The sequence below is a fragment of the Euprymna scolopes genome, chromosome 23 (genome assembly GCF_053919585.1).
Source record: "Euprymna scolopes isolate OS-2025 chromosome 23, ASM5391958v1, whole genome shotgun sequence".
NCBI classification, from domain to species: Eukaryota; Metazoa; Mollusca; class Cephalopoda; order Sepiida; family Sepiolidae; genus Euprymna; species Euprymna scolopes.
The window spans coordinates 52,475,428-52,490,331 of record NC_136504.1 but is presented as its reverse complement, the minus strand read 5'-3'; the positions used below and the strand labels follow the sequence as shown (position 1 = coordinate 52,490,331).

Below are 14,904 nucleotides of genomic sequence, written 5' to 3'. Positions count from 1 at the left end.
GCAATCCTCTATTTCTGTTTTCACTTCCTCCAATTTTCTTAATATCTTTAATTCCTCGTTGAGTAAATTGTTAGTGAAACCTATTTCATGTGAAAATTCTTGAATCCTCAATGTATTACTTTCAATTCCTTTTTTTTTTCTTATACAATAAAAAAAAAATCTAATTGTGGAAATTCACTTAAAACTGGACAAACTCAATTCATCCAGTTTTAAATGAGTAAAAACAATGAACTGATGATTTGCATTCAACACAGATATTTCTGTTATTAATGCTAATTTCAAATGAAGACTTGGATCTTTTAATCTTTATATCAAGTGAAACCAACTATTTTGCAAAATTTCAAATGATATGAAAATACTTCTAATGACTATGAAAACTGTATGTGTGTTCATTATAGAATATCCAACTTTCATTTCAACCAAACTTTATGCCGCATGTAATAGCATGTGCAGATATTGGTATTTATAAAAATATGCCACGTGCTCCGGTGTGTCAAAATGCCATGCGCACATTTAAATGCAGCAAAACGATGAATGCATGCACAAGATGAATTTAGTCTGTCACATGTGGTCCTAATTACTCATCTCCAAACAATGTGGAGAAAAAAAATCATGCCTTTCAAAAAAAGAGGCACTCTGGATTGAGACACGTTTTTAAAAACCTCAGCTTAGGATTTCTCCTTCATTAACAAAGGGCAGAAAAGATTAAGTGTAGTATTGAAACAGATACTACACTTTGCTTCAAGTTGCATGTGTCTAAGAAAAACCGATCTAATCAAGATATACAGGGTGTCCGTAAAGTTACTATACAGTCTTATAGTTTTATTGTATTATATTTGTATTAATAGTTAAGAAATCACTGTAGTAACTTTACGGACACCCTGTATATCTCATTGAGACATCAGTTAAAATTAATCACTGAACCTGATCAATACTACATGGGTGATGATTTGGGAATACAAAGTGCTGTATACACGATGGTAATACCTCACTGCAGAAGTTAACATTGTGAAAATCATCTTGCCTGAGTGGGATATACATGTGACTGGCGACTACTTTTAGATTTGATAAATTAACTTCCAACTCTATCCAATCGGTATCTGGTTTCTATTGATATAAAAATGAGTCCTTCTGATAAAGGACTTCTAAATTTTAAAAATCTAAATTTGTTAATTTTTTATAAAAAAATTACTAAATGTGCAGAATAGTTAAGTAAAAAAAAATTATAAACAAAAAAAAATAAACATAATTGAAGTAAATTCTACCAATTTGTATACTTTTAATGTGTGAAAACTAAGATTCTTTATTTCAGAATTTAAAAAATGTTTGTCTTATTGACACGCTAAAAAATATGACTATGAAAGTGACAGCATAAGTTCTTTAAACTTAAATGACTAGTTTGATTTTAAGAAATTGTGTTAGACAGATTGCCACTTAGGTTTAAAGTTTTTGTTTCGTTTTTTTTTTTTTTTTTTTTTTTTCATAGCTATCTTTTAAACTTAAAAACAAAGTTAGGTCATCATGTGCACAGCCATTTTAATTTAATTATAAAAAATAAAATTCTGAAAAATCATAATTACTGCATTCAAAATTTGAGTTTCTAGAGAAATGTTTGTTATAAATTATTTACTTTGTTTTTGTTTGAATTCTGAATTGTTAACTATTCTGCACGATTACCAAAATTCAAAAATTACTTGTTAATGTCTGTCAGAATTGCAAGGAAGTTTAATCATTGACTGGTTTCCTTATTTTGTTAATTTTGAACTTTTCCATGAATCTCTTGTATTCTCGAACATTGAAAATTTCTCATTCAAATCTTTTACTGTATCAGACGTGAGCTGTTGTGGTTTGCATTATTGAAACTATTCTACACATCTTGATGGTTGTGCCAGTGTCTTCGGATTCTTTGAATCCAAAATCTGGAATACTATGGATTTTAAGACCACAACTCTGATACAGTCCAAAGCCTGTAAATGATTTGTTTTTTAAAACATGATGGATGCATGGAAACCTGAGAATAACGGTTACCAAAATGTTACGAGAAACAAGCTGAGGTCACCAGTCCAACTGTAGGTTATCTAAATTCAGGGTTTCAGAGTTTTAATCTTATTTGTAACTATAATTGAAAATGTTTGCCTCATTAATGTTAGTGCTAAATATTTAAGGATTTTGCTGAGTTTTTAATTTGGTAAACTATTAAAACTAAGGTGTGTATATAATATATATTATAATGGGAGACATGTATTTAGAGGATGGCAATCCAACAGAATACTTAGATAACATTGATGGAAATAAGAAATAAAACCAGACACTTTTTTATATATCTTAAAAATTCTGGTTGTATGCACATAGAAACGTGATTGGTTGACAAAAATAGAATAAGCAGAGTACACCTTACTAACGTAATAATTTTTTATATCAATACCCAAGTTCAAATCTTTGACTTAAGTCTAAAGGAATTTTTTATCTGGATACGTTTCATAAATCGACAAAGAAAATTGATATAGCATAAAAAAAAACAATACATGATATATTAAAGTGACTTTTTTTTTTTTTTTAAACCGAAGGTGTTCGTCGTTAGTCCAAATTATGAGTTAATTTTTTTTTTTCTTTTTGTTAATTAATCTCTTTGGGTTTATTCATTATTTCCATCTTTATTTTTATATATATATATATATATATATATATATTTTTTTTTTTAATGTGTGTATATTTGGCCCTGATAGGTTTTGCTGTTGCATGTATGCATGTTTCTTGTTATAGACAAGTTAAAATTAAACCATCTGCTGATCACTTATGAATATTATCCTCTCCTTTTCAGATCTGAAGAGGCCTTAGGGTTTGAAAATTTCCTTAATTGCTTGCCCTTCACTGTGATAATCATTTTCAATTCTTGCCACTTTATATGACCATAAAGTTGAATAATATTAGTTGACTGACAAAGTGCTTGTTCGTTTGGCTCCGCTGAAACCGTTTCCTGTTCTCTCTAAAGAATACAAATGTAGTTTTATAGAGCTAACTGCTTATTTGCAACGTGCAACTTCCACCCCACATCTCAAATAGTGGTACTCCCCCCCCCCCCAATATAATTTTTCATATGCTTTTTAAACTAAAGGTCCTCACATTCATTTTAAACTTCACTTACAAATTCATTGTTAGAAATAGAATTGTTTGAAACTAAATTTTTATTCTCTGGTTTCATTTTCAAGTGATCAATTATTCCTATATAATCTGCAATTTCTGCAAAATTTATTTTATAGTGGGGGGGGGCATTTTTGAAAGAATATAGTATGCCCCACCCACAAATGATACTCATGGAATTCTTAATAAAATTTACATCCCTTTCTGCAATCCACTTATGTGGTACAAGTAAAGTTTAGTCTATGCCAGACGTCTAAGTTTCAGCCATGAATATCGAATGCTCATTAGTTTTAACGTTCAGTGATGAACATTAACCTGAATTCAACATGTAAAATTGTCAATAACTTTGACATGCTCCTCTCTTCCTCTGATTGTTGCTGTTATGGCCTTCTTCAGGTCAGAAATTGTTTAAGGATTGTTTTAATAAACTTTATCTGTACTAACCTTACAGATAAAAATTTGGAGTGTCATGGTCTGGTGAGTGAAAGTCCATTCAGGATTACACATCCTACTGATGAGACTATCATCAAGGTATCCCTGCATATTAAATAATGATAATCCAAAGATTGGACATTCATGATTGAAACTTGGTGGACAAGTCCATATTAACTTAAAATTTATTTGTATCAAATATGATTGTGTTTCATAAAGGATTGTGTACTTTATCAACGATTCCATGAATGGCATATTTTTTCTTCCATTAATTGTTTTTGAAAACTGCTCGTCCACTATTTTGCATCAAAGGTGGCACTAATGTCTTCCACTAACGATACTCCAGAGAAATTAACTTCACTCTATCTTCCCTCTTCATAAAATTTTAAAATTTCAAATTATAAATAAGGTTATCTCTCTTAAAGATTACACGTTGAAAGAAGGTTCTTTTAATTTTAAGCTTGTTTTCATCCATTCCAAAAATAAAATGTTTTATAAAGCTAAGCGTGCATGTGTGTATTTACCCTTTTTTTTTTTTTTTTTTCTGACTTCAGTTTTAAGATTTATTTGTAGCGTGACTATGACACTTATCGAGTCACTCTCTATTCATATATTTAATAGACTTGACATCTAGATTGCATGTATTTGTTGTAGATTTTCACAAAATACGACTTCATATCAACCGAAGTTTCCCTATAATGATGATTACCGTGTGTAATAAAATTAACTAGCAAGATAACTCTACATTGCTGGGGATTTAATTTAATAGTCTTTTTAACTGTTTTTATAACATTTTTTTTTTTCTTTTATTGTGCATCACCCCACCCCCGCCTCAAATATAGTTGGAAGAAACTGAAGTTTGGAAAATTCTGTTTTGTGCATATGGTTAAAATTTAATTAAAATCAGACATGGATATTTGAAGTTTTAAGGCGATTCTACCTTCATCGTAATTTTCTTGGAAATTCCGGAACATTTTCTAATGAAAATTATTGAGAAAATTTTACATTTAAATGCACTCTTAGTTATGTATACTTTCTAATCTTTCTTTGTACAAGGAATATACATATGTATATGGAATTTTCTTACAATATTTTTCCTTTTAATAATCTCTAATTAGCAATTTGTCATGTTTTCCACTTAGTATTCAGTAGTGAAATGTAAACATCCTATAAAAATTGTAACCATTTTTAATGTATCTACTTGCCTGATATAGCTTTTATAAGCATTTCTTTTAAAATATATTATTTTACCTCACTTTAGCCTATAATCTTGATTTATATAATCTTTTGATATCTTCACTTGGGTGTTAATCTTATATTTAAATAGTATTTATAATCGCCTGATATAGCCTTTATAAGCATTTCTCTAAGTAAATCATACTTGCGTCTTTTAGCTTATAACCTTGATTTGCTGTATAATATTTGGGTTTCCTCACTTTCGTGTTGATCATATATTTAAGATTTCTATTAGTCTCGGTGTTGATGATGGACTATTCAAATAAAAAAAAATGTATCCTCTCAAATGATTGTACAGATTGGTTGTTGCTGTTATTGGTGTCTAAATGATCTTTCTAGTGATTTTCCTTATACACACCTGTTTGTGTGTATATATGTAAATATTTAACCGATAAACACTTAAACTACTGGATGAATAACGTGTACATACATATCGGAAAGCTGAAATGCAAAATGTTTATTTTGACTTGTCAACATATTTTTACTTTCTGCGCATGCCCAAATTCATTTCTTTAAGTCGTTAATATTAAATCTGTTCTTAACCGATCTATCAATAGCTACATTGGTAGGAGATGCAACTGGAGCGCTAAATATTTTGGTTTCAATTTTAGCAAATCTTAATTTTTATTCTCAACTTGAAATTACTACAATATAATATTCAATTAAGAATTGGCTCTGTAATATGAAATCTGCATGAAAATATATTGAAGCATATTTTATGCCCTGGCAAGCCGGCCCCCTCCCACTACTGTGTGTGTGTAATATATATATATATATATATATATATATATATATATATATAATGTATGTTCGCTTTTTGTGTATCTCCAAGAAAGGCTTTTTTCTGTGAAGCGGTCGGTCGGCTCACAATTTAAAACTTTTTATATCACATATAAATCATCATATCTACGAGTTAACAATGGAGGTCGCCTGTCTATTTAATTTACTTGACTTTGAAAAAATAAATATTCAACATTTTTTGCTCGCCGCATGTGGATTAGGCTTTTTCGTATAATAAAAGCGACACTAATTCTGGCGGTATTTTTCCGGTCGCCGGAAATGTCCGAAAACAATCAGCTTTGATCAATGTGGAAATATTTTCCTTATATCAGACAATTGCTATTCAATTTGGACAATCCCCTTTTTATGGGGAGCTGTCCCCCCCCTCCCAACATCTTGGGAAAATAAAAATTAAAAAAGCGTTCCTGCAGTAAATGAAATACTACCTTGCAGTCAAAGTTGACTTCATTAAGTCATTAAAACGTGAACCTGCCAATTCTAAATACTTAAATAAATTCAAACGTGTTTCTGTTAGTACTTTGCGGTGGCCCAATGGGTAACGTTGCACTTTTTTATTCCTCACACTTTAATTTCCAACTTTGCCTCAAGGGTTCGGGTTCGATCCTCATACTTACCTACCAAAACTTTTTTAGCCCCCCCCCCCAGTTTTGATTTACCCAAAAACACACACACTTCCAAACACCCGGGCAACGCTAGGTCCCCCTGCTAGTATGTGTGTGTGTGTGTATATATATATATAACCTCTTTCCCTCCCCTCCTCATATATTCGTGATCAGTAGATTTTCGGTTACATAAGGCAAATATTTGTTAAAAAAAATTTAATTTTCAATCAATACCATTGAATTTTATATTTAATCCAATCAACATTTTTGATTAATATCATAGAGGAAATAGGAGCTAACCCTCACTTGGTCCTAAATCATAATCCTGCTATCCAAATCATCTGATACTAATTTAATAAGTAAATTTTTTCGATATTCATTGGTGAAAAAGAACGTGTTCTGTCTTTCATTACCTTTGGCTGACTGACACTTTAGAGAGGGGTGGGGGCAGTTTGGTAGTTTTCCTATTTAATAGGATCAATATTTGTATCTGCTGCCATGAGTAAATCAACTCATCATACTTAAGCATTCTCCATTGAAATCAAAAATGCAATAACAAAGTACAAAAAATAATTTTTGTATTTTATGTTTAAAAATACATTAATTGTATGTCCGTTTCTTCAGAAATAATCAGCCATTTTAATCTTTCGTTAATTGTTGGAATAAAGTAGGAGTTTGGAAGCATTTACGCTGTCAAAGTGATTTCTGGCTTAAATTTTTTTTTTTTTTTTTTTTTTTTTCAAATCTTCATGCGTTAAGATTCAAAATTTTGGAAACTTTTAATACATTTAATTTTATAAATGGAAAGTAAAATATTAACCTAACAAAACTAGTTCTTGTTTTATAACAATTTCCTTCAATTAGTCCAGCAAGGAACTGCTTCGACTCAACAAAATGTGTCAAAGCTTGCGATGACTATTCTGTAATGATGTTTCAGGTATACTACATAAAAATGTTTTATTCACCAAATATTTAATGAATTCTTTTAGGATTGTGATAATAATACTCTTCATGTTTTCCGATTCATTTGAAATATCATTCAAACACTGTTTGAATATATAGTTAAGTGGCAGTTTTAGTCATTTAGAACTGCTTTAAAGCTTCACTGTTCACTCATTTTTCGACCAAATTTCAAACAATTATTACAGTTTATAGATCACCTTCTCAGCTATATTGTGAAAAAGAATTTTTTTTAATTTTCATTCAGTAAAACAAGTTATGACGAATTTACTGGTGTTCAAAATCGTAAAAAAAATGTATGAATGGTTTCCATAGCAACCACGTTGCTTCAGTGACTACCGTTGCTACCAATTCACTGCTCTTGCGAAAAGAGAAGTAACAAGTGAAACAGAATGAAAGAATGATAATTGAGGGGGGATATTGAAAGCAGACGAGTGCCGTACATTGTTATTACATATACATATGTTATGTTTATGGGAGCAAAAAAAATAAGACTGAAATTAAACAAAGAACAAGTGAATTTACTGGAAGCCTAGAAAAATCATGGATTACAATAGAAAAATGCGAGCATGAAAAGTAATATGGTTAAGCTTAAACATGGAAAAGTAAAGGGTTAGTTGTTAAAACTGGGTGGGGGGACAAGATATTCTAGTAAAAAATTTAATTCATAACTTAAAATATTGCATTAAGATTTTTTTAATTCGATTTATAACATATAATCAATTAATTCTGCAATATTTTAAGTTATTAATTTATATTTTTTACTAAAATATCTTTTCTTTACTTTTCCATGTTTAAGCTTAACCATATTACTTTTCATGCTCGTGTTTTTTCTATTGTAATTTTATATATTTTGATCTAATTGTCGATTTATATATATATATGTCTTTTCAATTTTGGTTCATAAGATTTTTCTGTGCACGTAAAAAAATAATTTATGGACCAAACAATGTCAAACAAATTTTTAAAAATCTTAATTTAAAAAAAATAATCTTGCTAAAAATAACTTAGAAATTCTATTAAGAAAATCCAGATAACACCGGGTAGATACAGCTAATAGTCTATAAGCAGAATTAACCGATGGCAACAACTATGAATTGATTTAATGTAAATGTTTTTTTTCCTTACCAGAATGGGATTTGTACATATGGCTTTTGTCTATGCGGATGTGTGCATAATGACATGTAATGGATTCATAGTTTGCTAAACCTTATGCAACTTGCAGTGGAATTAGTAAAACAAAATTCTCAATTCAAACGCAAGTTCCTTCTATCATGAAGCCATTCTTTCGTCTGTACCTTATCATTCACACTTGGTGCAGCATTGATCCTGTCTGTGACGGAATAACTATTGGAAGAGGAGACTGGACTATAAACAGCCAGCTATGTTATAGCTGTTCAGTTTTAAGTTGATGCAAGGGGGTTGTACGATCGACCTAGTTGCTGTAAATTAGTGGATTTGAGTATACAGAATGGAAATCTTTAATGGATCAATTGCATTTATTTACACAGTAGTGCTTTTGGCAAGAGTATGAACACCATTCTCCATTTTCCAGCCATGCATAAAATAGCATCTTTTATTCCATGTATCGTCTACATCGGTATTTATTTTAACATTAAATAACTCACAAAACAAAAAAAAATGTAAATAGTTTGCTTTAAGATGAGATTGGTAATTTCATTTTTGGATTATCTTGTACTATTCTTTTCTGTTATTTTCACAATATTTTGCTGAATGTAACCTTTGACCCAAGTGCATGTTTCTGAACATGGTTGTCAGTTCAGCATAAAGATTCCTAAAATAAATGAATCGCCTGAACTTTTATTTTTGCTGCTTACATTATACTATTTTATCCCCCCACCCCACCCTCAGTCTTTTTTGGATAGCGGTTGAATTTAAACATTTTTTTCTTTAAAAATAAAATGGAAAATACTCCATGTGGCATTTAGAATGCATGTAAAGACAAACACATTTTTTTTTTTTTTTTTTTTTTTTTTTTACGATGTAAAATGAAGGCATGGAAGAAGACTGGTTGAATTTAAGTAAATATTATCTATTGCATAATCTAATGAAATAGTTGGAAAAATTATGGACTATTGGTGTAAATTATAACTGTAAAAAGAACACATGATGGGTGATAAGAGTGGCAGAAAGTAGTTGGATCTGAAAGAGTGAGGAACCCTCAGACATTCTCTAATATTAACAATCACTGAAGAACCTATGACCAGATTAATTATAAAAAGTAAAAAAAAAAATGAGTAGAAATAAATATATATATATATATATATATGCAGGCCGCCTGGCAATACCCAGCTGTAAAATATGCTTAAATATGATAGTGATTAATGCAGATTTCGTATTTATTATATTAGTGGGGGTACCTGGCGCTGCCCTGGTGTGGAGAGGTATTGGTGTAAGGAACCCCAAGGGTGGATAGAGGTGGCTGTTAAAAGAAAAAAGTGGTAGTAGTGGAGAGGTAGTTTACTTGAATTTTCAAAATAAAGCATTAAGACAAAAGAAATTAGGTGACCTCGTTTCTGAAGCTATTGAAACAAGTTTAAAGGTAATTCTAATTTCACAAATATAATACCTTTAACTGTATTTACTGTAATTACGGAAATTCGGCATTTTCTATATAATTCAGTTAATTGTTTCAGTTCTTGTTTCTAACTGTATATATGAGGGTCATTCCAAAAGTAAGGCCTAATTTTTAACTCGAAAGCTAATGTTAAAGAGCTATTAAAACAGTGATAGTACAATTAAGACTAGCAACCTTTTGTGCTCCAGAATTTTTTTTTTACATAGTCACCACTATTCTCAATACACTTGACAATTCATAAGTCGTAAAAGTTTCGAGTGTGCTTTATCACTTGCATCTGTCGCCACATGAACGTTTGTTTATTAAAGGCCCCCCCCTATATCTTCTCTATAAATAAAATGAAGTCATTTTTCCCTCTAACTTTGATCTTAATAGGATTAAAACTCAAGACATTTCATGCAAATGTAATGTGCACAAACTGCAACACATTATCTGAGGTGTGCTATAGGCCTATTACCTCTACACTTGCTCGATAATCATACATTCCTATATTTTTTCTGGTGAGAGTTGACTGCTAAAACCTGTAACCATCAATGGAAGTTGTAAAATCTTTTCTCCATTTAATTCCTCCTTCCCTTGCTCCCCATTTACACCACTACTTCATCATTCACAAGAGACTAATATGAATGCACACAGATTTCAGATTTTGCAGTTGCATACAAAACCTGAAATGCTTCCTACTGCGGGAAACGCACCACACCTAATTATACATTGCTTATTTACAATTTATTTCAAAACATTATTACATTAGGAAAAAAAAAACCCCAAAAAACGATTCTCTCCTTTTCTTGATGACTTTTTCTTTTCTTTTTTTTTTTTTTTCTTTTTTTTTTCCATTAACATATATATCATTTCCTTTTCCTTTAGTTTCGTTTCAATACTGATGCTGTTTTTATCACAAACAAGGTGTTTCCTTTTTTGTAATATTTACTTCAATATGTTGGGACTTTACTTTAGTAATTATCTTTGAATTATACACAGAAAACTAATATTTATCTCCAAATGCATTTTTACATTGGTTTCATTTAACTTCAACATTTTACTGAATTGGTTGCTCGGCGTGAAAAAAAATTTCTCATAACTTTTTTTTTTCCTCACGTGTACAAACACTTTCTTCCCTTGGGGAAATTAAGTTTTGTCCTTAATCTTCAAATTTCTATTTCAGTCACCTAAATTAATGTGAAAGGAGCTTAGGAATTTCTGCATAGAATGATACGCCAGTACATTATTACATTACGGCAAAATCATTGTACACATTCCACATGTCGACGTCTATAGGTTTCCGGGTATGCTGATATGGTTACGGGTTGTCTATCCAGAAAGCCCTTAACATGGGGAGGTTTGGGGTGTCTATTTCGAGACTCGTTTATTTGGAAGTTTTTCCATTTAATTAATGAGAACGGGCCTGTTTTCCATGGAACATTTTGGGTTATTACAAACAGAAAATCACCTGACATATTCATCAGGGTTTAAACTGGGCAAGCGCCATTTGAATACCGAAACAAAACCAAAACACTTATCGTATAATTCGTATAATGATTTATCAAAATATAATTGGACAAACGAAAAATTTGTGTAAAAAACTTATTTTAATACAATTTCGTCATGAAAGCAACATTGAATTTTTATAAATTAGTTTTTTATTTTTTTTATTGTTAACTTGGAAAGGTCAACAAATCAATTGAAATGATTTTTTTCTTTTTATAATGGGGACGTGGATTGTTTTTATTTTTGCTTTTAACTGCAATTGTTCTCCAGTTAATATTTTCTGTTTTTCATGCTTCGGCTGTAACTTTTTTTTTTTTTTTTTTTTTTTTTTTTTTTTTTTTTTTTTTGTGTACAAACACTTTCTTTAGGGAAATTCAGTTTTGTCCTTAATCTTTAAATTCCTATTTCAGTCACCTAAATTACTTAGTGTGACAGGAGTTTAGGAATTTATTGCTAAACATATTTATAATTAGATATTATGAATTTTAATAAAACAATTTGGTAATGAAAGCAACATCCCCCCCCCCGAACAAATAATTGGAAACAATAAATTTAAATAATTGTTTTTCTTTTTTTTAACGGCGAACTTGGTTATTTTTTTAACAGCAATCGTTCTACAGTTTACATTTTTGGTTATTTATTTCATGCTTTGCCCATAGTCTAACCAGGATTTGCACAGAAGGTGCATTAAATAAAATGCAGTCTCCAATTTTGACAATAAAGTGTAGAAGCACTGTTATTCTTTGGATTATATTCGTTGGTGGGGGGCACAATTTAAAATAAATAAAAAATTAAAACGGACTGAAATTTAAGTTTCCCTTCCATTTTTTTACAACAATCGAACAAATAAGGGGGATTGATTTACTAGGATTTTTATTAGAAGCTGAGCATTTAATAAAATTATTTTATTGTTGAATTTTTCGCATTTTGGTTGCATATGTTAGTTAGCAATCGCTGATAGCCCACTGCAAAAATAAGAATGGTACTCATGCAGAATTTGACCCCCCCCCCCGATTCCAATTATGGTTAGGGGTCAACCAGCAATCACCGGATTCAACCAAGCGTTGTTTAAATGTTGAAACACTAAATCAACATTTTATTTATTTTTTGCTTAATTTATGATGGGAGTATTTTTCTGTTTATTTTCTTAACATCTGTTGATAAAAAAATTTGTACATTCTCTTGAAATAAAAATTTTTTCTCTACTTTCACCTAACTATTTACAGTGTTCATATAAAGCATTCATCTTTTTTATAATAAAAATTCCGTTTGCAAAAAGAAACGTTTACTGCCAATTTTCTTTCTTTTTTTTTTTTTTTTTTTTTTTTTAAAAAAGGAACTTCTTTTTAAGGAAACAAAATTGCAGAAAATATTAAAAGTAAATAAACAATACAAAATGCAATTCATTCTTGAGGAATGTGTTCATGTTAACAAACTGAGCCACAGCAATGCGTGGCCGGGTAGGTACAGCTAGTATTATAATAAAGTAAAATACACTTTTTTTTAACGAAGGAATCACCATTTATCAAGGCCCGGAGGCCACTCGAGGATAAGGATTAATGAGTGTGACATAGTTAATGCTACAATATCGTAATCATTAGTAGTGGGAATTTGGTAAATCGAGTTACTTAAGGGGACAGCTCATCAAGAACTTGTTTACATTGAACTTGAAGATGACCAAATTGTAGTCAGCTGGAAAGCAAGCAGAAGAGTTCCACAGGCATGCAGTTTTAAGAAAGAAACTTTTTTTCATAGAATGTTAGATAAAGAGTGGGGAAAATCATTAATAGTGATTTCAGGCTAGACGAGTGTTTTTCGTGAAAGTTTGGCGGGGATGATTGGAGTTCAGACAAGTACTTGCCATGAAAATAATGGTGAAGTAGACATGCTCGCAACATCTCTTCTATGGGGAAAGATGTTGCAAGGAAGAGAAAAGGGCATCCCCTAATAGGTTACAAAGTCTATTTTGAATTTTCAAGGAAAGATAAACTGCTGTTAGCACCTCCTGCCCAGACGTGCCAACAGTACTCTATCCTTGGACATACCTGGCTCTTATACAGATAGGGAATTGCATCAGCAATGAGATCTACTGGAGCAGTAGAACAATCCATTTTTCCAGCAACCTTGGCAATCGATTTGATGTAAGTGTTCTATCTTGGATCAGGAGTAAAGGTCAGACCTAGAAGCTTGTCAAAACATAGAGCCTCCCCAAGATTAGAGCCATTCATTCCAATTGATGCCAGATAGGTATCGGAGCATGGATGATGTAAAGATAGAAGCTTGGTTTTAGATGCATTAAAATTAACCAGCTACCTCTTTCCCTATTGCACTACGTGATGAAGATCAGAGGAGAGAGAATCAGAACTTGGTCATTTATGGTCTTTGAAGTGTTGCCATAGATGGTAGTCATCAGCATAAATGTCTACGAATGATCTTAGAATGTGATTTGATTGATGTAGGTCAGGAATTAAAATATTTAATTCTAGAATTGTTTGAAAAATCATTTTATTTTAATTAGCTTTAATTTTGGAATTAACTCCCCAAGTGAAGCACCTCTTACGTTTCTGTCACTCTCTTCCTCTCAATCTATTTGCCATTTCCTCACTCTTATTTTACATGCTCTTTTTCTGTTTATTAATCAACGGTAACAACCCTTACAATAGGAATAGCTCATTACTTATGTCATCAAAATGAAATAGTATCCCAAATAATACTAATTAACTTATAGCTGGAGGGAAGAAGAATTGGTGAGTAAAAAGACTAATTTTTTTTTTTTTTTTTTTAATTTGCAAACTGTTTTACCCCCATTTCAAACAATCTAACCTGAGCTCAACACGTGACTTAATGTGTCACGTTCTTTCTAATATGAGGTAATCTCTTCCTGGCTTAGGAAACTCTTTACGCAAGTGTTTACATGTTTATAGACTTGCTAAATTGTTTAACTTTCCTGACTCTTGCCCTGAGTGCTTTTTCATGCAGTAATTAGATAAGTACTTTATTGGATTAAAAAGCGACTTTTCCTTTATCTTTTAAATGCATATATATGTGTGTGTGTGTGTGTATGTATGTATCATGAGTTTTATTTACTTTTGGTCTGTCATGCTTTGGGGGGTATTTTAATTAAAATAATGTGTTAGATTTAATGTGTCAGGTCACAATAGACCTGAAAATCTATCAATTTAAGATTAAAAATTTTTTGATGTCATTCTCTTTCAACTGTTATGCTTCAGTTAAAAATAGTAGTTTGTCTCTGAAATTGAATTTTGAACAGGTGCACATTGAATGTACGCATTTTAAAAATGGTTCTGTTGTGATACGACTATGACTTAAGGAATTACTCCATCATATTCAGATGACTCGATACCAAATTTTAGTCAGGCCATGAAAACCAAATGCATTCCAATAAACTGTTCCATGAACTGTTTTGCTCTACATTTTGTTGGAGATCTGTGAAACTTGTTTTCTGCAACTAAGTCCAATCTTCAGTGCAGGGTGTCACGATTAATACTAGTCGAACAATTCGAACCCCGCATCACGAGACATCTCTGGCTCGATTAGCAAAGACCTAATCCATTCGGCTACCATTAACCGCGTGAAATAACGTTGAATTTTAAACATTTTACTTTTAAATGTTCTTTACGTCAG

At 31.1% G+C, this 14,904-nt stretch overlaps 1 protein-coding gene across 7 annotated transcripts in view; it reads left to right on the top strand.

Annotated features, from left to right (window-relative positions):
* Positions 1-14,904, top strand: part of LOC145245897 (attractin-like protein 1) — a 320,643-nt gene that overhangs the window by 258,376 nt on the left and 47,363 nt on the right. For 3 of the 7 annotated variants that reach the window (XM_080107632.1, XM_080107630.1, XM_080107628.1), the window contains one exon: positions 2,822-2,839. The exons of the other annotated variants lie outside the window; for them this stretch is intronic. In XM_080107632.1, the coding sequence (XP_079963758.1) occupies positions 2,822-2,839 (18 nt within the window). The remainder of the gene's footprint in view (positions 1-2,821; positions 2,840-14,904) is intronic. 7 annotated transcript variants of the gene reach the window in all.